Raw genomic sequence first — 27,186 nt, forward strand, 5'->3', positions numbered from 1 at the left:
GTGGTATCTGTCAGCTTATCCCAACTAACCAGCTATGCTCTGGTCTCAAAGACTGTATATAAATGATGGCAGTTGCCCCTGATTTTGGGTTGTGCATTTTGAAGTCTAAGAATTATTTTTAATCCTGCTTTAACCCTTGATGTTGCCACTCGCATGGTAGTATCCGGTAGTGCATGGTAGTACCGACAAGCAGGTCTTGCTGTCGGTAACCCACCTTTGGAAGTAGCAGGGTTGTTTTTTATCTAAATGTTTCCACCGATGCTAACTAGCAGACTCCAGGTTTTCCTGTCTCGTGTTTCTCGTGTTTTACCAGCTGACTGGCCAACCGGCCAGGTTGCTAGGTAGCTAGCTAGTTCATTGTTGATATTCCTAATTAATGAGGCTGATGGCAAGTGCAAAACTGCAATACTAATGTCTGCAAAGGAACATGGATGAAAACAGCAGCGTGACTGTTCGTACTGGAGTTTTACAACCAATAAGTAGTTATTCTCCAGTTAGTCAATGATTTCTATGTTCCGTCTGTCTTTTTATGTATGCCACAGGGGGGTGGGGGGATGAAAAAGGGGATTACGGTTGTTTCCTGTTTCATTCCAGAAAAGCTGATATGATTTTGCTGAAGACATTTATGGTTTTTGATGATGGTCTTTTTTAAGAGCTAAAAGACTTTGATGCATCCTGTGTAATTTGGCAACAACAGAACAATAAAGAAAACATTTTTCACAGTCTAGCAAATTGTACTGTAGTACAGTCTCCTCTTGGAACTGTTAGTGCTGTGAAATTACAAGAAGGCAGCTTTGAAGAATGTGTGTTGTGATGTGTACTGAGCCACCAGCTTTCTGGCAATGTGTTTGATTTGATTTGATTTGATATACCTTTATTAGTCCCACAAGGGGAAATTTCATAAGGCTACCGACCTATTGCACGCAATGGCGGCGCCATCTTACCCTCCGACCATACATACATTACACAAAACATCACATGGGGAAGACAGGTCAGAGAGGTATAACAATGGAAAAATGCACCACATGAGGAAAGATAAGGAGAAAAACATAACTCCCCCCAGACTGAGCTCCAACAGGGAGATCAGTTTGAGAACAGAAAAAAACACCTCTGCACATAGCACATGAAAAAAACTCTTAATGCACCAAAGAAACACATGACAAGCAACAGGGATGGGTAAAGGGTGAGAGACAGCTGATTTAGACAGTATATCCGGGCCTGCGTGCGCTGGTCTCCTTGATCCACCATCAGCATCGGAAGGGAATAAGCGTCGAAGGCGTTTGGAAAGGGAGGGGGGATGAGTGTGTGCATATCAGTGTATATGTATGTGTGTGCGTGTCCAGAGTTTGGCAGAGACAGCGTCCTTCGCCCTGCTAGGCTAAGTAAACAGTCTTCCAGCCAACCCAGGTGGCCTTGCATGGAATGGGAAGAACAGTATAAACACAGTTGTTATCAGGGTGTTTTTGTTCGGCTCCAGCCTTGAGACCGCAGCTGGTTAGGATTAGGGTTAGTATTAGGTTTGCCTGTAAACCTATGTATGGAATTCTCCTATTTGACACACAAATGGATATCCTATGATACAGGTACTCTAAGGCCAGAATGGTGAAAAAAAACTTGATTTTAAGGGTAACATGTTGTAATCTCTGATTCTAGGCTTTCTTAGCATAAAATGCAATCTAACCCTACGCTTAAGTGGTTTGTCAGTGAGCTGGGGGAATTCAAGAAGTCGATGTTATACAATGTCCTTTTATTTGCCTTCTAGGTGGATTATTAAACAATGGATGACACAACAGTCACTGACCTCAAAGAGTCAACATCGGAGCAGTCAGTAAATCGGATTTACACTCATAAACCTGGGACCACCAGGCTGGAAGAACCACACAGCAGATTTATCTTCCTTTGATTTGAAAGGAATCTGCAAAGAAGTCACATTGATGGATTTAATTAAGGACGTTTTTGACTGAAATCCCGAGTTGTCTGAAAAATAACCGCACCCGTGTATGTCATTTTGACGCCGTGTTTTGACACATCTCAGTCACCTGTACCATGTGGTCAATGGGCTTGCTCTTTTCTCACACCTTTTGGACTCTAGATTTATCGTGATGCTGCTTTTTTCTGTTGCGCTCTCGGAGTTTCCCACAAGCGGAATTTGACTATCGACAACATGCCTCTGCTCAAAGTCAGGAAAATCAGGACTTTTGCTCTCCTTTTTTGTGTGATTACATTTACAACTTTCCTGTTCAGCTATACCTTCCGGGACCCTTCACTCTACTTCATTAAGTATGCATTTCGCCTGTCGGACAACTTCTTCTCCAAAGGGCTGTGTGCCTGTCGTCAGTGCATAGCAGAGCTGGAGGATGACCCGTGGTTCGCCGAACGCTTTAATCACTCCATCCACCCTCTGATGACCAGAGAGAACAGTGCCCTCTCCGATGAGACCTTTAAGTGGTGGCAGGTAAGATTCAGGGGATGTGTGTGGGGGGAATTTGCAATGCTGTTTCTACACAAGATTGGTAATAAAAAAGCACATTCAGCATTCGAGAGAAGGTGAGGTGCTGAAAAGGAAAGATCATGAATAAAGAACAGAGTTCACACACTGCTGTAATGCTCCCACGACACATTTGTTTTTGCCACATTGATTGTTTCAAATCCAACAAGTCCTTACCAGGATCAAGTTGTGAAGCAAACTCCCACGCACAATTTGTTCATATTTAACAAGCGAGATGGAGAATATGGAAATTCTCTCCCAGAAAATCTGTAGATAACGAGAGACATTTTCCATACATGACTTGAAAGTGTAAAAGATGCTTTAACTGTTCACTCACTGGAATCTGTCTCCATCACACTTTAGGCCAGGGTTGTCAAACTCCTGTTACATTGTAGGCCTTAGTGTTGGGCCACTTAAGTGAGCCGATGTTGTACCGAGGATGGTGTCCCCGACAAAATTTGTTCCCCCTGCGTCGGGAGCGTTCACTGAGCAGGGAGGCGGATCCAGTTTACTCTGCCTCCATTACAGTCAAGTAGACGTGAATGTAGTGATGTTTTAGTTTTGTAAAAAAGTGAAAAATGAGTGTTGTTGCATTACATTGTTGAGCGTTACAACAGAAAATCATACATTTATTGTTCTCACGTGGTATTCAATGGGATTATTTCAACAAACCAAGGACATTTTGCCTGAAAATTATTTGTATCCTCCTGTAACTTTACTGTTTAAAGAGCTAAAACTTCCAAAGTTTCAGGAGTAATAAGTCATTATAAGAAGTGTTTGGGAACTAAAAATCAAGAATGTGAGATCCTGTTTGTTTGCGATTTGGAGAGCCCAACGCATGCTCCCGACGCAGGGGAATCAAATTTTGTCTGGGATACCTACCTTGGCAGGACACCGGGACCAGTGAAGTCAGTGTAAAGAAGGTTAAATATACATGTAGATATCTTATTATAAGGAAATGAAGTACAATTTTTTAACAGTACATGTCAGTTTTTCTACATGATAAAGAAATGTTGCTGAGGTAAATGAAAGGAAATTTGCCAACATGACTCTTTGGACTTAAATTGCAAAGTTCTGGTAGCTCATTGCTCTCACTGTCCAGTAAATAGGAAACAGTTTCTGATAATTCACAGAAAGTCCCTTTTTTCAATTTTTTTTAGCCATACCCATTTAAAAAAAACAATTTTTATAGTCAGTAGTTAAAAAAATAGCAAAATTGTTTATCGGTAACGTAAATACTTTGGTGTGGTATTAAAGGTTATAACTTAATTATCAGTAAAAGTTGTAAAACATATTCAAAAATATTTCACATTTTCCAAACCCATCCAGTGGGTCAGATTTGAGCTCAAACCGGGCCGTTTCTGGCCACCGGACCTTATGTTTAACACCCCTGCTGTAGGCAATTAAACAGTCATAAAACTAGTTTAGCAGTAAACTTTTACAAGAGCTTTCAGAAAGCTTTACTTTAGTGACTTTGTTGCTAGAAAGTTAACAAAAACATCGGTAACACTGTTTGTCTGTTTCCTTGTAATAAAAAACGACAAGGAACGCAACCATCTAGCATGGCTCTGTTCCCAAATCACAAACATTTGAAGTTCATTAACTTGGCTAATATTTCACCAAAATTATAACATTTTCATCACTGCAAGTGACAAAAAGTGTGAGGTGTGGGGACCTCATTTCTTTCAGAAAAGGTTTGGCTAATGCTTCGTGACAACTTTCCTCTGAATGGGCTGCCCTACTCTAAACAGCAGAACATGTTTTACTATTTTTTGTAAATCCTTTTCTACTGACATCATATGGAGATAAGAATTGAAAAAATCAACCTCAACCTCGCATCATTTGAAATCTTGGCCACACTTAAGATGAACATCCAACGCTGTAACATATATGCATGAGAGGAAATGAGACAAAGCATAAAAGTCTCTGTTTAATCTTACTATTACTGTAACAGTGAAAACTCAGTGCATCCCAGTCTTTTCAAGTCACTGAAGTCTCCATCTGGCAACTGTCTAGTGTCAGACTAAACATAATGTATTTGTTTTGACATGAGCACCATGGCTTGACATGGCAGTCAGCAGAGGAATTGTTATCTCTGCCTCTTCCAAGATGGATTTTGTCACCTGTGTGATTGCTGGGCATCACTGACTAAATGGCCCCCTGAGAGTAGAAGCCCTTGGATGCAGAGTGACAGGAAATCCAGTTTTTTTTTTACTGTTATTTACTGAGATTTCCCCCATATCAACCTCCATTTTCTCTCCACCGCAAAAAAATCTTAATGGATGTCACGCCCCCTACATTTGGCCTGTCGCGTGTGGGGAACATAAAACGCAGCAAACATAAAAAGGAATCCACGGTCGCTGGATACCATAGCGCTTAGTGTTTTATGGATCCCTTGCCCCATCTACATAAGTACTTATGTACCAGCCTAATATATAGTTTACTTTCTCTATATGTCATCATTAAACTGCAGCTCTCTAAATCAGAAAGAGCTATTCACAGAAATTATCCTACCTTTGTGTGGAAGGCATCCAGTATTCCCACATTCACCTCACACCATGTCCAATTAGAGGCAGGAATAGGCAAATTACTGCAAGGTTGCCTCCTGTCACTATTCATTCCAGAAAGTGCTTCTCACAGGAAGCTTGATGAGGCAAGCATCACATATCAACGGTTGCCCGGCCAGATGGTGTGGCCTGCTCTGCTCCAAGGCAAGGGCATGACCATAAGGTGCATCTGAGCGCTTTTCTCCAAGGAGCTGTCACAGTTTACATGTTACACAGCTAAATGTAATTCCTGCATCAACTGCTGCATATTCTAAACTTGCCTGCTGTCCACCTAAAACCTTATTGCCCAGTTGTTTAAATATGATAGAAAAGGCTGAATGAAAATTTTTGAACCACATGTATCCAAAGCCATGCTTTAAAATTGAGAATGATGTAGAATATCCTGTATCCATTCAGCAGACAGCACACGCACATTCCTGCGCTTATTTGCTGTCTCTCCGAGTTCAAAGCTGCCAGAAGAAAGTAGGGCCAAAAGAGCCCCCGCAGACGGAGCTAAGCCGCCCCTCAGGTTCTTTCAGAAATGTGCTCGGTGTCTTGAGCTCCACTGCCCTTGTTCAATCACTTCTACTTAAAGTGGCCCTGGAGCTGTGTGTCTGTCTCTGAGGCCTGCATGTGCTCTGTCACCAGTGGTTGCAGTCAGAGAGGCAGCCGGCCAACTTCAACGAAGTGGTGGAGGAGCTGTTTCAAGTCATCCCCGATGAGGTGCTTTACATGGACGCCGGTCCCGAGCGCTGCAGGACCTGCGCCGTCGTGGGGAACTCCGGGAACCTGAAGGGGTCCCATTACGGTGGCCTCATCGACTCTAGTGATTTCATCATAAGGTCAGTAAACACGTCAATCAGAGGTTTGATTTTGAAGCTCTCACTTCTATTTACTCTGCACTGTGAAAATTGAATTGTGGATCTGTTGCTTCACTCTGCTTGGGCAGAGTGAATTTAAGAGTTGAATTTAATTTTTCAAGCTTCACAAGTCAGTTCATGTTATGAAAGCATCACACGAGGGCAAGGTAGCTGCTGGTGCAGCCTGTCGTTAGACATCAGAATTACAAAAAAACAAGAAGAAAGAAAAGCAAGCGGCAACCTCTGAGCTGAAAACTGCCACACAAATGTCAAAAATTGCAGTTCCCCTAATGGGCACATGAGGATGATTCCAAAAGCAATGCAGCAAGACTTCCATGTAAAATTCCCAACCAAACAACATTAAAAAGTATAATTACAGCCTCGTACAATAGCAGTTTTACCCTCTGTGGAGGCCCAGCATCACAGCCCACCATGGTTGAACTGAGCTGGATGTCTCTACCCTGGAATTATCTGACTAATAATATGGCCTACTGCCTACTGGTACAGCTCCACTCCTGTCTAAAAACACTGGGTATCTGGGACAGGTCGATATGTGCGACTGATGCAGTTCTTTCTTGCTCTGCCTTTAAGTGTGCCATGCTTTACCTTGGAGTAAGAGAGCTAACATACCACGGAGGAAGGTAATGTTGAAGGTTCAGTAGCTTGGAGGTTTTTCAAACCTGCAATACCGAGAGCTTTTCTTCTTATTTTTGTGGTAGCTTTTGATTTATTTGCAAACTGTGGTTAAGTATTCCGACGTAACTGAAGAGCTCAGATGATGACGCTTCTATCTCTCTCTTTCACTCCCTTTCATTATGTTCAAGGCAATATTTGCTTTTATTGCACTTGTGGTTAGAGAACATTTGATTAATATTGACTAGATTAATATTATTTTGCTCCATCTGTCTTTTGTCAGCACCACTCCATGTATGATATGTGGTGTGTGAGGAGGTGTGCTTACAGGCAGTGCAGGGAAAGTAAAGATGAGCACAGCTTTAAACAGCCGCAGTAGATGCAGTAGCTTACTAACTACAGACTAGTGTAAATTAGAAAAATGAATAACTTGCTTACATTTTTTTTTGGATTTATTTAGGTTCTGTTGCCATTTACTATTTTACTGAGATCACCACTTATATTTTAGAACGATAAAATGCGTTGTCTTATATATGAAATGATACAGATATTTGGTGCTTTAAAAATCTCTCAGCTGATCAAAAACATAAACAGACATTCTAAATATTTTTATGTGAAATTATGTGTATTTTTATTGGTTTTTTTTAGTTAAGAATAGAAATATGGGGGTGCAGAATAAATGTATTTTATTGTCACAAGAAGTTGTGGAGTACTTGTTTACGTTCTCCCTGACTCTGCTAGGATCAGTTCCTTGTTTGTGCGTTTCCAAACATGTGTGATGCCAAGTTGCAGAGTGCCCCTGGTGGACAAAATGTGTAATATCAGCCCAGATTACATGGTTGAAGGGTGTTTCTCCCTTCTCTTTTTTACTTTTTAAAATCCCATTTATCGCTTGTTATAAATGCAGACACCAATAGATCAGCAAGTAGTTAAATATCAAGGTCAATATATCAGACAGGGTTTAAATTTTGCACTCTAACAAGAAGGCTTCTGCTTTGAAGCCCACACTGTAGTTTCATCCATCATTTATAACCAGTCTATTAGTTGTAGAAGAAGAAAGTTTGCTGGCAGCTGGCATCAATAATGATGATTGCTAACTGAAGCTTAGCTACTTTGCCTTTCAAGTGGCTGGTTGTTGTTATGACTACCAGATAGTCATGCAGTAAAATGATTAGAAAACACTGTAGCCAAAATATGCTTCCCATTTAATTTAGAGATAATACTGAAAGAAGTCTGCTCAGGGCTGAGTGCACCATTGACTCTATGAGGTCTTGTTCTCAGTGTGTATTCTTGGAATGTGAGAATCTGACATTCTTTAAACTCATCTCTATATTTAGAGATAGATCTATAGATATAGAGGTAGAATATTAAGGCAGTGAAAGATTTCTAATATTTAGGTCATCATTCCTGGTTATGCCCCTAAAATAATTTTTACTTTGCTGGTACAACAAATCAAAGTCGGCCCAGGAACCTGGTTAAATGTGCCAGATGTTTTATCATTTTTAATTTTGTCTTTGTTCTTTCATTTCATAATTTATTAACCTGGAGGCATCCTTGTCTTACTGTTATTGCCTTGTCAGATGTCTTTTCTTTCCCTGGATTTAAAAATGAACTGAGGGGTTTGCTGCTTTTAACAAAAGCAGCTCTTGCTTGTTCAGTCCAACCAGTATTTACCGCCACAGAAGATACAAAAGTACTGCAGTTAACTATCAAAATTTTCAGCTTAACAAAACTTTTACTATGCAAATTTCTTTCTGTGTTCTGCTACTGGAAACCGAATTCCCCAGAGGAACCTACCCGAGGGATTAATAACGATCTATCTCTTAGGACTGCGCGATATATCGAGTTTTTAAAAAATATCGATATATTTTCATACGAGATATAAGATATGACAATATCGTTTATATCGATATAGTATATGTTACGTTATAATTATACTTGTGGAGCCACAAGTTTGCCTCTCTTTCGTCCACTTTTGTCTCTATGCAACGTTACTGGGCCTCGCCTCTCCTTCACTGAACACAACTCCTCCTCCCTCATCGCTTCACCTGCAGGCAACGACAAGATGGAGACGACAAATCTCCGTTAACGAGTTACCGCGGATCGCCCCGTGCGTGGGGCTGCACGGCGTCAACCGCGAGCTAACCGCGCTAACGACATGCATGGCCTAAAATCCTTTCACAGAGCAGCTGTGAAATCTGTCTTTGTTATTATGCTCAGCGTCTTTTAGTTTACATTTTGACTGCACAATTGTGAGCTTTTTGTTATGCACAAAAACAACATTGTTTTCTTTTACTTATGGAACATTATTATGTAATAATATTATTTTTGAGTAATTTCTTCATGTACATCTATGCTGTATGTTAATAAAAGTGCCTGTGTGACATCTGGGACACAGCTTTGACTAAGAACTCTCTTTGTGTTCTTACCTTATGGCTTAAAAAAATATATCGAGATATATATCGTATATCGCCATCCAGCTAAAAAATATCGAGATATGAATTTAGGTTTATATCGCCCAGCCCTACTATCTCTCTATCTATCTTATTATTGCCATAGACTGTATATAAAAGATGGACATAGTCGCCATGACAAAAGTGGCTGCATTTAGATGAACATTTAGTTACTAAATGCAACAAAACATTTTATGGGTCCATTACACAGACACTGATACTTCCTAACCTGCTAAATGCTATTGTCTATTAAATGGACCAAACACCCAACATACATATAACATACATATAAAGGAGTAAAGCATAGAAACAAGTTTGTTTTTGTGTTTTCGTTTTGTTCTTTGTCAGGTTGTAAACACAGAGGCTCAAGTGGTCGTTAGAGGAACTGCAGTATTTGGCACACATAAAGTATGTGTCTTTGTGATCTTGTTTTAAAAGAGTAGATGCACTTAGTTTTTATTTCACTGATTTCTCTCATGACTCATATCTCTCTCTCTGTATTTGATTTGCCGACTGCACTCATCAGTCCTGTCTCACTCACACATTTATGCTCTGCCATGAAGCTTTCCAGAAAGAAAGGTGGGGCTAGAGATTTGACTGTCCCACATCCTCATTCTGGGTTAGATAACCATTTGAGTAAATTGCCTCAACAATGCAGGAGATAAAAACCATGCAGGTTGAATATTATAATGTTTCTCCCGTGCCTTGCGGTGATGAGAAACAGAAGAAGAGTCTGTTGCTCTCTGTGTTCTCGCATATCAATTACAGCAGAGCAGAGAAGGAATTTGAATAGATAAAAAACAACAGAGTTTGCTCTCTGAGGTATAAATGACAAGAATGTACATGAAAGGGTTAAAAAACATGCTCGCTCAGACTTTGTTGATGCTGTTTCTCCAGAGTAGAGAAGTCACTGATTGCATTCTTAAACAATTTAGGAGAAAAATCTAATTGATAGTTAAAGTGTCCAAAGTATTAAAAATGGTTCTCTTTGCTGACGATACAAACATTTTTTGCTCTGGTGATGATCTGCAGAATTTATTGGAGGATATGACTAATGAAATAAGTAAAGTGAAGTTCTGGCTTGATAAAAACAAATTATCATTAAATTTGAATAAATCTAAACTGATGTTATTTGGAAATAGTAGTTTAAATACAAATGCAAAGATTCAAATAAATGGTGTTGATATTGAAAGAGTCAGTGAAAATAAATTTCTGGGGGTAATAATAGATGAAAAACTTAACTGGAGAGCTCACGTAAGATATATTCATTCCAAAGTATCACGAAGAATTGCAGTACTAAACAAGGCAAAACAGGTATTCGACAGAACATCACTTCATATTCTCTACTGTTCACTGGTTTCACCATACTTAAGCTATTGTGCAGAGGTCTGGGGCAATAACTATAAAACCACATTACATTCACTTTTTACTCTTCAAAAAAAAGCAATTCGAATCATCCACAATGCAGGTTATAGGGAACATACAAACTCACTATTTTTGCAGTCTGAAATATTGAAAATTGACGATATAGTGAAATTCCAAACAGCACAAATTCTATTCAAAGCAAAAAATAAAGAACTGCCAGGTAATATTCAGAGTATGTTTTTTTTGAAAGAAGGAAGTTATAATTTAAGGGGTTTCTGTAACTTCAAAACAATGAAGGTACGTACTACAAGAAAAGGCTTTTGTGTTTCTGTTCATGGAGTGAAACTATGGAACAAACTGAATATGGAATTAAAGCAATGTCCAAACATAAAACTGTTCAAAAAGAGTTATAAAAATATGATCTTCTCGATCTATAAAGAAAAGGAAAATATTTAAATTAAGTGAATGTCTCTATTTAAAAACAAACAAACAAACAAAAAATTCATGATGTGATATTATAGTATATAGTATATCAGAAATCTGTTCACTATTTTTATTACAAATTATATCAGTAAGGAAGCTGACTAAATATTCACTGATAATTTATGGCAAAGGGGTGGGATTAAATAAGTGTATACTTCTTCCCACTCCCTTTCAACATGTAAATTAATCAGAATGTTTTTTTTGTATGTAATTTGTATAGTATTTTTTTTTCTCTCTTATTTCTTTTCTAAATGTACTTGTATATTGTTCACATGTTGAAATAAAATTACTAATCTAATCTAATCTAATTATATCTGAAGACTGAAGTGTAGTACAGCTTGTTTTTTTAAAGCAGATTAACACCAAAATTTAAAAGATGACTTGAAGAAGATGAGGATGACCACTTAAAGACAAAACCTTGCTTCAAATGTGTTTTCAACTTTTCAATTGGCACAAAACATAAAACAATTAAACAAATACTATAACATTGATGCCAAACTGAAGCCCTTGCTATGTCCTGATTCTGTTTTATCAATTTGCAGTTTGGATTTGAATGAGACTTGTTGAGCTCTGACTCAGATTAAGCTAAAGGCTGCAGGGGTGGGAAATGTATATTCCTCGAGAGTGGATTTGTATTATCTAGAGGGAGTTCTCAGAATAGTATTTAACAACTCTGAAGGCTGTTACAGTCTGCATCGGAATTATCCTCTGCAACTACAAGAGATAAAACTTCATCAGTATTCAAATTTTTTTTTTTCTGAACAATAATGTCTGCACTACAGATTGTGAAATAGTTTTATTAAATACCATACCTACTAAATGTTTTATATCAGATCAGAATTGATTAGTGAACAGTAAGCAGAGGGTAAAAAAAAACCCAAAAAACAATAAAACAATGCATTTCACCCAGATCCTCTAAAGCCTCCTTTATGGATTATTATGAATATTGAACAGCACTGGCCTGTCTGCTAGAGCCTCTTGTTTGTTCAGCAGATTGAAGTGGAAAATAGATTTGAGTCATAAAAGCAGCCTTTGCATCTTCCTTTCACAGACAGTTTTTGTTCTTCTAAGGCGGTATAATTGATAAGCCGATGCACATGATCACTAAAACCTCTGTTTTTTTGTTTGGGGTGGGGTTGTCTTATCTTTCTGAAATGCACCAGTCCACAAAAGTCCACTTCCTGTTGGTGTGGGAATTCAGATAAGAAGTACATTTTAGACAAAGACTTGGAATCACATTTCATCTGTTTTATAGTTCACAAATAGGGAAGAGAAGGGAGAATAATTTGGAATAAAGAGCAAATAAGCGTGGCCTGGTATGTCTGTGCTTGTTTAAAATTACAGCCAGTGCCACAGAAAGTGCAAAATAACGTGCATGAACTCTAGATAAATATTTCAAGTTACTTTAATGGATATAAGGATATAAAAATAACAATGGATAGAAATAGTTTATGTTCTTCTAAAACATAGTAATTGATAAGCCACACTTAACGCATACATCCATCTGTCTATTCTCTTCTGCTTATCCTGATCAGGGTTAAGGGGATGGGCAGGCTGGAGCCTATCCTAGCTACAAGGTGTTACGGTTAGGCCCACTATGTCCATTTTCCATCTGATGTGATGGTCCATTTGAGTTTTGCCAGACAAATATAGTTTTTATGAATAGCATGAGGAGGGACTATAGGCTATACCCAAAAGATGAGCATTACTGTTGTGGTTTCAGCCAATAGTTTCTAGAGTCCACCTTTAAAACCTCAGTGTTAGCCATATTAGCTTTTTAGACCCAAGTGTCACCACATCTAGAAAAGAGGGTGGGTTGCTAACTGAGCAAGTTCTACCTAACTTCGTTGACAAGGTGCAAACTTTGCCTAAAAGAAGACCATATTATTCAGATAAAAAGTAACTTTCAGCTGCACCCTTGCCACCAGGGGTCACCACAGCATGTAGTTCCACATGTTTGTATACCAGACACAATCCCAAGGGAGACTTGTGTCAAGCTAGAATTAAACCCAGCTTTTGCTTGCCAAGTAAATGCTAACCACTAAATTACTGGAGCCACATATTTTTGTTAGCTAGGCCTGAACTAGTTGATTAATCTGATATTATTTATACAGTTGATACAGTTGTCAGCAAAGGGAACAGTGGTTACAGAGTTACTAATGTTTATTAAGTAATGTAGTAACATTAATTACCAAAACTCTTTTTAGGACGAGGCTGCAAACATATTAATTTCATGGCTGAATTTCAACATGGAATTACATGGGGCCTGTCTCACTTATGGAGCCAGCCTCAAGTGGCCATTAGAGCAACTGCAGATTTTGGCAATTGGCTTCTTTTTTGAGACTCATAGGGCGGGGCTTTTGTGGTGTCTTTTATATATAAAAACATACCACATTTTCTTGTCTTAAAAACATTGTATATATATACAATGTTTTTAAGATAAGACCTGCATTTGAGATTAGCTTTTCATTCTTTTTTGAATAATGTGCAGTTGTCACTTTTTAGGACACTGTAATGGATCAATTTCACACAGAAAGCAGAGAGTAAATAAGGCCCACTGTTAATACAGGGTGATTTTTGGAAAGTCTATTACTACTTCAAATTGAAGTGACATTTTAAAACTAAATATAGTAACCTGAGCCTGAAAAAAATTGGATGCTTTTAGAGGAGCAGGGACAAACATTAGCCCAATTCTGTGGACAAGCACTCAGTTATGATCGATAGCAAACAGATAGATAATCTATTCAGCATGATGGTCATATCAACAGATTAACCATTAAGCAAATATCCAAAAGCAAATTTCTTGCATTATTCTTACAAGGCTTTTAATTCAACCCAGCATGGCTTTGCCAACCTGCTATGACATTTTGCCTCTATATAAAACCATATTATTGCACTTATCTTCTCTGGCAGCCCCCTCCATGGCAGCAGCATGATACTGTCAACCAATTCAATTATAGAATGACAGGACAGCAGCAAGACAAGCGTTATTACTTTGCTATTAGCAGAAGAGCTTCCTCTAGACGTATGCTTTGAAAATGTTTGCTGTCTTTTTATTTACTGTAGGCTGAGCGTCACATTTTCAGTCATGCTTGGTTGGAAGCTGTGGTGCTGAGCCAAAAGGTCACAACAACAGTGAATAGGAAAGGGACCACTAAGGGGTACATACATTTTTTCTTTTCTTTTTCTTTTTTTTACAAACCTGAAATAAACTGTTGCGCTGATTGGACTGACGTCTATTTGCAAATTTCTAAAGCAGTGGCTGACACTCGTTGGGAGCACTGTCCAGTAAGAACGAGCAGGCTGAAAACAAAGGATTCCAAATATCCACAGTTCAGTTCACTCAGATCCTCTAAAGCCTCCTTCACAGACTATTATGAATATTGAATGGCACTGGCGTATCTGCTAAAGCCTCTTGTTTGCTCAGCAGATTTCATTAAAAAATAGATTTGACTCATAAAAAGAGCTGTGCATTTTCCTTTGACAGACAATAGTGAGCTCATTGGCTTTTGAATGATGAAATCTTATAAGAGATATGCTGTTGAAGCACCAGTAAGTCACTGTAATTATTAAAATTTCATTCAAGATGGTTTTTTTGTTTTCAGCTTGTCTTAGGGAATGTTACAGTGTTACACTATGCTCAATTCCAGTTTGTATCTGCAGATAAGGACATTTTAGACACAAAGTCAATGTTTTTATCTAGTAAATGTAAAAATACAGCTAACTTTATGGAGGTGAAGACACAAATAGTGGAATCACATTTCATCTGTCCTGCACTGTAGTAGAGATAAGGGAGAGTAATAAGGGGCAAACACCAGACAAAACTTAATGGAAAGCGTAATGGAAAGGGCAGCATAAAGGTGAGGAACTATAATTACAAATTAATACTTTCATGAATAGCTGAATAGAAATACAAGAGACACAGTTAAAAATGGCAACTAAGTGGAGAGGAAAATAACAAAAACAAAAAGTCACCAAGCATCAGATGTCCATGGAAGTTATTTTCTGGATTAAAGATCATCAGCTTTGACCTTTAAAAAGACATCCCTTTATTGCTAAATTTGGTTGAAAGGTAAAGTGTAAAAATTGTCTCTATGACCTCATTTTGAATTCATATAACCCGTTGTGCAGTTTTCAGGAGAAAAACTGGATAGATTAGTTAACAGGTAAAAGTTTAGCATACATCATATTCAATTAGAAACCAAGTTCCAAAAACTAGCCACATGGCACTGGCTACAATAGCAGGTCTATCCACATATGGGAACACACAATTTTTGTTCAACTGCTCATTAACATGATATCTAGTCAGCCAATCACGTGGCTGCTGCTCAGTGGATTTAGGCCATTTGGGTCAAAACAACCTGCTGATGTTCAAACTGAGCATCGACAGGATGCAAGGTAAAAGGGGATTCAAGTGACTTAAATTACCTTTCTTCCCCTTATTCCAATGAATTTGGCATACTTGCTGGTGCCAGAGTATTATCTGAGTATTTCAGAAATTGCTGACTGGGATTTTAATGCACATCCATTTCTAAAGTCCCAAAAAACAGAAGACATCCAGTGAGAGGCAGTTCTCTGGGGGAAAAATGCTTTGTTGCCTATCAGCTCGACAGAAATTAGCACTTCTTACAACTAAAGTACAATAGCATCTCTGAATGCACAACACACTGATCCTTGAAGCACATTGAAATTAGCTGGCAAATAATATGTCCAATAATATGTGGTGAAGCCTGTTCAAGAAGTTTGTGATGCTCGTTTTTCAATAATTAGTCACTGCTTGCTAGCATTAGTTAGCACTCCGCTCACTGGTGACATATGGCTCTCAAAATCAACCAGCACTTTTTAAAGAACTTTTGTGCTGTTTCTTGTCTGGTAAAGTCATCTTTTCAATATTTCTAGAGGTGGTATTGGGATAAGTCATGATGTTAGTCAATCTATACCAGAATAACCACTATAACACATACAAAACCTGGGAATTTATTTTTATAAAAAGTCTAATCACTCGAGGCACGTCTGAACAGAGACTATCAGCAATTGCATTCTCTTAGTAGTCTGTATGCTCTGCGGGTACACTAGCATATTTCATTTGAAATAGAAGTAGTCTGTCTGGGATGTATGATTGTCTCATCATTTTTATTTACTCTGCTGAATTGAGGATCAGTCAAGCTTATAGTCGACATGATAATGTAAGCCCTTGCAAATAACTTCATTAAGATGGATCTTGCAGCCAGCAGATGTAATAGGCAGGCATTTGTGACTCAAAGTCTCTGGATGAAATTGGCTTTAAAACTGGGATTTTAACACAAGTAATGCACATGCTTTCTCGCTTTGCTTCTCTTCGGTCTTCTCTCAATCTTTTTCTTTGTTTATATACTTGTTTATAAGAAAGAAGTTGTGTGTGTGTGTGGGGGGGGGGGTTGCCTTTCTCAGTGAGAGACTCATTAAGATATTGATATGTTCCTGGGGGCTGATGAATGGCCAGAAAGCTCCATGTGATGCCTCTTAACCCTGTCTAAGGATAAATAAGCTGCACTTTGGTGTTGGTAATCAGTAGTTTAAAGTTCAAACAAAGATCTAGTATTAAAAGCTAGTCCTTCCATTATTCCTCCTCCTCCTGGTTATTATTACTGCACAATGAGAGTGGTGCCTTCAAAGATTATTTTTTCCTAAAATTTCCATTAAAGACTTTATTTTCATGGGCACCCAATCCACTTTGCAATCAGTGCTGTCCTTGGCTCAGTGGACCTTTGTGTTATTGTGAGGCAAAGAACAATTGAGGTCTCTGGCTTGATTGCTACTCAGGCTACGTCACACTACAAATGAGTGCCACCAGGGCACTGTAGGAAATTTAGATTTGCTGTATGAAATTCACTTGATCGGGTCATGATCATCTTTTTTTCTTTCGTTTTTTTTGCATATACCCTGATGTACAGTGATCAGCAAAGAATATTTGATACTAAGTGTTTCAATGATGGGTCACCAGAATGTATAGTATAGTACGAAAATGTTAAGCCATCCCTCATTTCTTTGTATTTGGAAGGTAAACTGGAAATAGGTATAGCTGTTAAGGGGAACATGTGCAAACATAAATGGACATACAGTGTACAATTTAAAACCAGAGTTTTTACTATTTTAATAAACGTGAAAGTCAATATTTGTCTGTCTGAACAGTCTGAACTCTTAGGCAAGCTTTCTTGTCATTTCTTTGAGTTATCCAGACTTCCTGAAGGACATTCAAAGCTCTTCTTTGGATATTTGCTGGCTGTTGTTCTGTTCTCTGTCAAGATGATCCAACATTGATTCAATAACTTTGAGGTCTGGGCTCTTGACTGATCGTGTTGCATCCAGCTATGCGTGGACTATATTAACAGGGTCTTTAGGATTATTTCTCGTCTTTCCTCATGTTGTGCACTTTCCATTGTTATACCTCTCTGACCTGTCAACCCCATGTGATGTTTGTGTAATGTATGTATGGTCGGAAGGGTAAGATGGCGCTGGCACGGCTGGCAGCCTTAACCCAATTTCCCTCGGGATGAATAAAGTATTATCAAATCAAATCAAGTTTCTCGGACAAGAAGTGAAACGTCTTCAAGGAAACTTATGGAAGTCCAAGTGCTTTTCTTTCCAAGGCTCCTTAGACTGTAAAAAACAAACAAAAAACTTTGGCTTCAGAAAACCTGGTTCAGAAAGACCACTTTCAAAATGACAGGAAAATATGTCTCTTTGGAAGCAAAATAAGAAAAAATAAGAGGTGCCTGAAGACATTTGCAGCAAGAACAGATCATTTCATTTGTTTTAAATATCTTAAAACACACGGAAAAAAGGGATATACTTTCAACTCCCACGCTACAGTAGTAGGATGCATCCTGGCAGCAATATTCCCCTCAGTAAGTGTTGTTGTGTTCATTTTCTGATATAGCAACACAAAAAGTGATAATGTCTCCCTTGTGTCATTACTGAATAAGAGGGCATTGTTGTGCAAATGCTGTGTTAGCACTGTTTCATTCACTTCCGTAAAAAGCTAACCACAGCAAGCAGAAGGCTCACCTTTGGAGCTTTTCTGGATTCGAATGATAAGTGCTGGGATCGGCATTGGCCTTTTCTGACAACATTTTTCCCAAAACATTTGAAACTTGAGGAGAAAATTCAAGCTGTTGAAAGGTGATGCAGCCTCCATATTGTTCATATTCTTCATATACATTTTTATCTTCTGCTTTGTGTGTCAACTGATGTTTGCTTGTCTTTTTCTTTTTTGATAGACACACCCTCAAGTTGGCAGTTTCTAATTTGCTTGAGGTTGGTGGTAGTCAAAGCAGACTCATCCATGACAGTTCTGGGAATCCCAGAGAAAACTTTCAGATAATCCAAATATCACACGACAACTTGAAAAAACTTTAATGAACATTTAAGAAAACAGCAGAGTGAACTAAGCAGATATTATTACTCAATACCATTTTATATGTTCAGCTGGCATTTATCCTCAGATATCTGTTAAGTGAGGTCAACAAAAAGATTTATCTCTGTATATGAATGAAGTAAACTGTGATTCAGTCTTGGTTAAGTAGGTTTTGTCTTTTTATACTGGAAACTCCCCAGTGCCTTCCTCAGTCTCCCGTGTATCACCTCCTGTTTTCACAGATGCAGCAGCCCTGGTCATTTATCTTTACCACCACACAATAAAAAATACAATTCAAGAATTCAGTAATAATTGCACCAAGTCACTCCTCACCCAGGCCCTTGATACAGCTGCCACATCTGCCGGTTTAGCTCACTGGGATGAGCGGGCCTGGGTTTGAACCCGACCATTTTGCCGCATGTCTCCCTCCGCTTTCCTGTCACTCTTCACTGCGTCTGTCCAATAAAGGAGGGGTTCATCCTGGTGTTTATGAGTGCTGTTAAATGCAGGTGAAAGCACCAGCAGCTGATTTAAAACCTACTACTTAGTAGCACACCCATCAGGAATGATGCTGGGAATGCTGAGCCCCACGTGTGAAGCCCCCAGGACTACTTTGTAGCTACATAAGTTTGATGTCCCAGCACACTTCCTGATGAAACACTGCTGGCTGTAAATTAACTTATTCAGGCAAACTTTTTGGTGACCTGGAAACAAAAGTACACATAACATTCCTCTTTGTGGAAAAACCATAAATCAGAGGACCTTCTGGTATCTAATTTGCATATCTATTGCAGCTGTCTCAGGGACTCATCTCCAGGAAGCGTCAGTATGGAGGCCAGGGGTTGCAGGATGCTTATTTTTCAGTTGCTCTCCAGTGTTGATGAATCCGGTTCAGAGAGGGCACAGCTGTGCGGTAATGTGCTGGGGTGAGGTTGACATGCAAAACAGCTGTTGTGGGTCCACTGTAACTGATGTTAATTAGACTCTGAGTTATTGTTTTTTGTAACTATGCTGGGCTGCAGAATCTGTACTTCAGTCTGTGGTACACTTTGGGATTGGTGTTTGACTTGTTCAAAGAAATTTTGAACCTTTTAAAAAGAAAAAAATTGGTGAACAGTTTCAGAAAGTTTTATATGATATTCAGAGTACAGCAGAAAACAAGTACAACAAAAACATGAATCAAAGACTAATATACTGCGCATAAAAATTAAAGGAACACTGTGATAGGGACCCAACACACACACAGGAGTTCATGCAAGTGCAAGTCCGTTTTATTTTGTTATAGCAACTGTTTTCGGTACCAGTCACTCCGTAACAGCTGCTCCATTCCACATCCCCTCCTCCGTCTCCGCCGTCACTATATATACACAGAGAAGAAGAAGATCATTACATTAAGCTCTCATACCTGCCCTCTCTGCCACACCTCGGCACCGCTCTGAGAGCTCACAGTACCGCCCCTCCACTGCAGCAGGCCCGAGACCACATCCCTGCCACAAACACTTTTTATCAGAGCAGATATGAGATGTGGTATGGAGCTTGGCAATTTGGAAGGGGTTCAGAATATTGCTGCTATTCCTTCAAATCCATCGGAGCCAGTGGATGTGGTTTGGGTATCTACCTTCTAACTAAGGTGGTTTGACCTTCTGAGGAGGTCCCAGTAGGTCAAACCAACCAAGGATTATATCCCTCGTTTGGCTTGGGAACACCTTGGTGTACCCTCAGATGAGCTGGGGAGAGGCGGTCTGGGCTTGTCTGCTTAGATTGCTACCCAGCAATGGATGGATGAAGATTGGAAAGAACCATGAAAGAGTAGTCAGTTCTGCTTAGATTCCCAACTGAATGAAGGGACCTGAAAATATCTCCATGGAAGCCATAATAACAGCTCACCTTAGCTTGTTCTGAAGTTCTTTTCTTGTGTGAAGTGTTTTGTACCATGGGCTTATAAATGAGCCTTTTTTAATTCGGTGAAATGCAGTCATACTCAGTCTTTCAGCACAAGTGTTGAAAGCCTTACTAAAATGCTTATACAGCCATAAAACAACATGGACAGAGGGACAAGTATCTGAGTTATGCTTTAACAAAGCAGCTACATGTAAGAAACAATTGCTGTGACATTATTAACCCTCTACTGCACGACTTTTTAATTTTTGGGGAAAAAAATATTTCTCCCTATTTTGGGGAAGCTTTAGGGTCCCTAATAATATATCAATCATAAAATTTGACACCCAGACAAGAATAAGTGAAGCTGAGCACAGCAATACTCTTATGAATTCCCCACATCTTTCTTTGTCGTCTTAAGGTCAAGGAAAAGACAAGAAGGCTTTTTTGAGTCTTCAGTTGTACCCAGCTCTGCTTTCATTAGCCAGGCTTGCTGAAAGTCTTTAAATTTATTTGCTGAGCTCTGAACTCCTAAAGGATGAAGTTTAATGTAGATCGATCAGATTCTGTTTAGTTGTTTTTTTCTGCCAAATATGAAAGAAAATTAAAGAAGAAATATGGAGTGATGGAGGGGTCGAAATGCTTTGCAGCTTAAATAGACTGCAAAATTGGTTGTTTTGATATATGATTTAATGCTAACAATAATACAGTATATACAATCTTTAATTATTTAGCAGCCGATTATATTTTAACTGAATGAAGAAAAAAGAGGAATCCCCTAAAATCTGTATATATAATGGCAAGAAATTTAATTTGGGATGTGAAACGTGCTTTTATAAAGCAAAGCCAGTTTTGTCCACTTTGTGCTACGCATAAAGATTTACAACAGAAACACAAGGAGATACTGTATCTTCTGAGGGGATGCAGTTCAGCTTGTCACACAGAGTATGATAATGAGGAGATGTATGGGTTTGTGTGTGTGTGCTTGTGAAGGTGAATGCCTGTGTGTGTAACGGAGAGAAAGAATGAAGTCATAGTGGGTCTGGTGGATGTGTGCAATAACCTATCCTGCAGATTCCTCAACATTTCCCCCAAATTGTGTTGTAATTCAGTCAAAAGATTATTCTTGCTTATAGTTAGTTTCCATTCCATCACTTTTCCATCCAAAGGTTAATAACTGCTCATCGAGTGTGATGTACAAGATGAGGGAGGCTTCGTTAGTGCTCACTTAACAAGTCTGAGTGCTCATTATGTGTTTGCACGTGCTACAAGTTGAGGGCTGCTTTAACAAGAAGTGTGAGGTGAGGTGAGGGAGTGTGCACGGCTGTGTTTGCTGTGTCAGGGAAAGGACATTAATGGTTGTTGGCTGTCCTGGTGAATGCCTATTAGATGAAGAATTGATTGAAACATCCTGCTACTTAACTATAAAAAGCTCACACTGTAGTAGCCAAGCTTTCTGTGGGTGTCTTTGTCCACAGAGCAGACTGCTGCTATACATCAGACCGTGCTCAGAAGGCAGGTAGATAATATCAGCTGTCGTTCCAGGACAACTGCAAGCTATTTACTATACCGAGCAGGCGGTGCCAGACTGTTGTAGAGACATCATAAGGGAGAGATATGGCTCAGAGAATCCTGAAATGTAATCTATGGGTGGATTTTACAATCGTACAGATGGTGTTAGAAATATAACTTCCAGGAGCGAAGAAAATGCTTCCAAGCATATCAAATATGACAGGTTATTCTATGCATGCAGTGTTTATGTTCCAACTAGCGTAAAAATAAATGTTATCTTGGAAAATGCTTACAAATGACAACAGTGGTTGCTCATATAAAAAAGTGTAAAACAAAGAGGTCAGATACAGACAGATGTTTATAAGTAATGTGTGTCAACTTAAAGATTTGCATTATTTTTTATTCATTGCTCTGAATGATGTCAGTAAAAAGCAGATATTTCTTATATCTGTTGTTTTTAAGGCAAACAGCTTTGGCTCCTCCCACCTACTGTTCAACTCTTTTGTTTACCAGGGCAGCAAATCAGAAGCTGGTTTAAAGGCAGTGGAAGGGGTGATGAAACAACTTCTTTCAGACATAAGGTCAAGATTTATTTTATTTTTTTTAATTCTGAGTCATTCACAGCTATTCCAAGAATAGAAAATATGGGGCTGAAAATGAGCATAATTGGTGTCCTTTAAGACACTGGGACATCTCTTCTTTTATCTCAGTTATTGCCTCATTCGTGGTCCCATAGCTTTACTCATTCGATAAAAATGTAAATTGCGATTATTGGTCAGTGGAAACTTAACTGTTAGGTTTTAAAAAATGTACAGACACTCGGGTTTTCAAAGGAAAGCAGCAGCAATGTGGAGAATAGAGAGGATTCTGAAACACCAGTGACCTTTAAAGTGTTAGTCAGCTATTACATGCTGCGTGATCCGTAAGCATCAGGCTGCCTTATGGAACTCTGGGGTTCTTGGCTGTGAGCATTTTGGGTGCAAATACATAATAATTGGACAAGTAATGTGCAACCACATGCCGGCAGGCAAACAGTCCTGATATTAAAGATGTCATTATTCATTTATCAGCCTCACACTCCTCTTTTTATCCTTTTTTAAGTAAGTAAATAAACAATTTAAAAATACAATTCCACACACTCATGGACCGGGACCTGCACATTTGCAGGTTTTCACTTCTAGCCTGAGTGCAAACTGAAGTCCATCTGATTCCAGTGATGTTTCAGTCTCAAGGCTATCAGTTGTCTTGACTGAAAATATGAAGACGTACAGTAACAATGTAAATATAATATCTTGAGCCTAGACCAGTGTTGGGGTCGTTACGTAAAAGCAGGGAAGTATTACACGTTACTTGTTACCTTTCGTAAAAGTTATACATTACATTACTCCAGAGAAAGCAGTTTGTTACACTACTTGTTACATTACTTTCACGCTACTCTGTAAAATGATCTGAAATATGCTGTCACATGATTAGCAGTTAACAATATAAATCTTAGGCTGCAGTCCCACGCACCAGCAGAAATTCCCATCCAATCGAGGACACACATAGAATGTTGTTTTTTTTTATATTTACACAATTAAATATTACCATGACCGTTACTGTCATTTCTACAGTAAAAACATGAACAAATAGAAATGGAGGCTGTGAGGCTGACTGCCCATCATTGCCTTTGTTACCAGTTCAAGTTCAGGCTGCTGCTGCTCGGCTGGAGTCGGCATGCACTCAACTTTATCATCACTCTGGGTTCTTGGCTAGAGTGATGATAAAGTTGGCACCGTGCACTTAGCACTGTTGCCTCACAGCAAGAAGGTCCTGAGTTCAATTCCACCATCAGGCCGGAGTCTTTCTGTGTGGAGTTTGCAGGTTCTCCCCATGTTTGCATGGGTACTCCAGCTTCCTCCCACTTTCCAAAGACATGCAGTTAGTGGGGATAGGTCAACTGGAAACTCTAAATTGCCCATATGTGTGAATGTTTGTTTGTCTCTATGTGTTAGCCCTTCGACAGACTGGCGGCCTGTCCAGGGTGTACCCTGCCTCTTGCCCTAAGACAGCTGGGATAGGCTCCAGCCCCTGGAGCCTATCCCAGCTCCAGGGGCTGAAAAGAATAAGCGGAAGAGAATGGATGGATGCATTTTGCCCCTGTTATTTTTGATTTTTTTAGACATTTAAGCTATAAAATTGTGCAAAAAAGTGTTCAAATGCTGCATACGAAATAACTAGAATGTAAGAAATGTGTCTGATGCTTAAAACTCAAGGGAGAGGACCCTCAGACTTCCCGGCTAATGTGGCTCTCCCATTGATCTCACAAGCTTTAAACTACTCTGAGGAGTTCCAAGATATCAGCTAACATTAGCAACACTGATTAGCAAGCCACATCCACAAGCTGTATGGGTGTGTACACAGGTACAGGTAGCAGGCACGGTCTGTGAGGACTGACTCACCTCAAGCGGTTGTTAGAGGAACTGCAGTGCCTGGCACTTCCATGTTGGGTTCATTTCTTAGCTTGGTCCACACTTACTGCCTGATAACATCTTTAGGAACTGGCACCAGATGAACCGATCATCGCTGAACCACACAGACAACAAACTTTCAGTCACTGTTTGATTTCAGCCATAAATAAACATTCAATAAGTTGCGATGCCATGAATTGATAAGCACGAAGCAGCTGTTAATCCACACTGTCAGGTTTGCTGCAGTATTAAACCCACGCGGTGCTCCTGTTTGAAATGAAATGCTTCAACTCCAGAAAACCATCTGGGGCGGAAAAAAATTCAAATGAATCCTGTAAATATATGCACATTTCAACCTGCCTCTTAGATTTGAGCCACTTAACTTGAGTGAGGCCGGTTGATGCTCAAATTACTGCATTTATTTATTTTTTTAAACTTATAAGCCTCATTCACCTCTGCTATAAATCACCACTTAAGATATCTGTCATAAATAAAAAGATTTCCTCTCTGATTTTCCTCCCTTCACTGAGAATGAGTTATGTGTCCTGTTTTTATGCATTCCCTTAAAACACTGTTGACATTTTATAATTTCCTGAATCTAATTTCCTGAATCTATCTATCCTGAAGCAACTCTATGTTGCTTCAGGATCTGAATATTAAATATTGTTTGATCGGTTCAAAAAGATATCAGTCAGAGCCATTAAATACGTTTTTTAGGCGTTTTTTTTGCCCATTGATGTCTTCTGTCTTTTCCTGGGTATTTGTGGGTTTCCTGTGCATGAGATGGGCTTTTCAAAGGCCCACTACATCTGCTTTGGTTTGTTTCAAGCCCATCTGGTGCAAATTTCCAGTGCCAAAGGGGTAGTTGAAGCATAAGTTGAATATTGATTAGCGCAGTCTGATATATTTGCTTCCTTAACATAGCTGACTCCACACACACGCCACAACATTAAGTGAGCGAGCAGCCCACAACAAGGTGGCTTGTTGTGTGCCCATACACATTTGCATTCATGTAGTACTGACCTCTGTAGAGATGCATGGCAACATGTATGCAGAGGCTGAAAAATGAAGCCAACACAGAAGTGCTAAAAACTGCAGTTCCTTTAACAACCACTTGTCAGTTCCCATTTAAAGATGATGACTGACTGATAACCCCACCCTGTCCTCCAAATATGGTCACAAACCGACACATGCCACGCAGCCAAAACGTTAACAAGTCTACAAAGTGGGGAATAATGTCACCAGTGGTTACGTCTATCTTTTACATCTACACACATCTTTTCTATGTGCACAGCAGGTCTTCAGACGAATCACGTCCATTCTTCTATTTAAAATGAGTAGCAATTTTCTACTATTGAGAGAAAGATGATAGAAAAGTGCCTCACAGTGCCTGCACTGGTTTTGTAAGATGTTAAATTAGATATAGTTTGCTGTTGGAGTTATTTCTGGGAAGATGGAGCAGGGTCTGTTTTCCTATTGTGTGTCAGTGGAAAAGGAACAATATCTGCATCGAATTCTATTAAAGCCTAATCTTGATTCCAGTTGTCTCCCAAACACCTGCATAATAGCTGGGATGTAAGTTAAGGGCTAAGAAAAGCTAATGTTACCTTTAGGTACTAACACAAAGTAATGTGGTGCAGATGAAGAATATATCTGAATGCACTGCAGGAGTAATGAAGTCTTCACATTTTACTATTTGGTGTTGCTTGGCCCTCTTCGGCATACTTTTTCATCTGCTCTCGACGGGATGCATCCATTTGTAGGGCAATTTTAAAACTCCCAGATGCTGCAGTTACCATTAAGGAAGAAATCTACCAAAGTATTCCTGTCAAAAAGTGCTTTTTTTCTAGTGACATATTGCACCATAAAGCCTATCATCAGTGCTTCTCTTCTTCCATACTCGACAGTTTGAGCTCAGTCAGAGCCATAAACCTAGTTTGTTATACATGAACCTCATCAAAGTAACAAAGGACTACCAAACAGCTGTTGAAACCTGACTGTTTTTTCCCTGAAATGGTACCATTACTTACAAATAGAAAATAAACCAATGCTTCTTCTGTCACGTCAGGTATAAAGTAGGCTAAACAGTGTCTTTAGGAGTTCTGTAGGTGTATTAATATGAAAGGAGATATTATGTAGTTTAAATGCTTTATGTATCATAATATTCAGTGGTGTGCTGTTAATAACCGCAGTCACATCTGGTGCCGCAGCTTTATTACTAGTAACACAGCACTCTCCTCTGTGAGTAACTGCCATTCCTACCGCTTCACAGCTACTTTTGTCATCTGTTGCATTAACACTGTCTTCGTTTTCATGAGCTTGTTTAATGTTTGATGCTTTTTTATAAAAGGCTTAATGGTTCAATTACATATTTACAGTTACAGCTACATATACTTTATTCTTAGACTCAATGGCTTTGCATGAATAACAGTTCAAAATTATTCTCATTGATGCTTCCGCAGGTCTCGGTGCAGCCCCTCAGTTTATCCATTGTTTAGAACGAACCTTTTTAGCTGCTTTCCCTTTAGCTGAACTTTCTTCTGATTGGCTCCCCGATGTAAACAGATGATCTAATGGTATGTGTGTAGTGCCTTTGATGATCCCACCTCGAGCTCTCTGAGACGACCAAATCTATTCTAATTTACATCATACAGATTCAAAAGTTAAAAGCTAAAAACTGAATTTTTAGAGCAGCCTGATGCCCGAGCGTTTGGGCTTTAGAAACTACTTAAACACTGGCTGACCTCATTACTAAACGTTTCCCATGTGTAGCATAATCATCCAGCCTTCTCATAGTATTTTGTGTGTGTGTGCTTGCTGCCTGTAAGTTGAGTGTTTTTTACAAGACAAGGACACGGGCAATTCAATTCATTTTTTATGTATATCATACCAAATCACAAAAACAGTTGCCTCAAAGCCCTTTATATTGTAAGGTAAAAACTCTACAATATTACCAAGAAAACAGAGAATATCCTAACAATCATATAACCCTGTATGGGCAAGCACTATGGCAACAGTGAGAAAGAAAAACTCCCTTTTAACAGCAAGAAACCCCCAGCAAAACCAGACTCAGGAACAGGCAGCCATCTGCCTCAACCGGCTGGGGTGAGTGGATGAAGACA

The 27,186-nt window shown here is 39.1% G+C and overlaps 1 protein-coding gene across 6 annotated transcripts in view; it reads left to right on the forward strand.

The window, feature by feature from the left end:
- LOC120726804 (CMP-N-acetylneuraminate-beta-galactosamide-alpha-2,3-sialyltransferase 1-like) overlaps positions 1 to 27,186 on the forward strand; it is a 92,435-nt gene that overhangs the window by 48,313 nt on the left and 16,936 nt on the right. For 5 of the 6 annotated variants that reach the window (XM_040020759.1, XM_040020758.1, XM_040020760.1 and 2 more), the window contains 2 exons: positions 1,763 to 2,455; positions 5,683 to 5,876. In XM_040020759.1, coding sequence (XP_039876693.1) covers positions 2,165 to 2,455; positions 5,683 to 5,876 — 485 coding nt within the window. In that variant the 5' untranslated portion in view covers positions 1,763 to 2,164. Of the gene's footprint in view, positions 1 to 1,455; positions 1,584 to 1,762; positions 2,456 to 5,682; positions 5,877 to 27,186 lie in introns of those variants that run through there. The other variant, XM_040020761.1, reaches the window with a different exon arrangement.

This window comes from Simochromis diagramma, unplaced genomic scaffold (genome assembly GCF_900408965.1).
Source record: "Simochromis diagramma unplaced genomic scaffold, fSimDia1.1 OVJJ01000753.1, whole genome shotgun sequence".
Taxonomy (NCBI): domain Eukaryota; kingdom Metazoa; phylum Chordata; class Actinopteri; order Cichliformes; family Cichlidae; genus Simochromis; species Simochromis diagramma.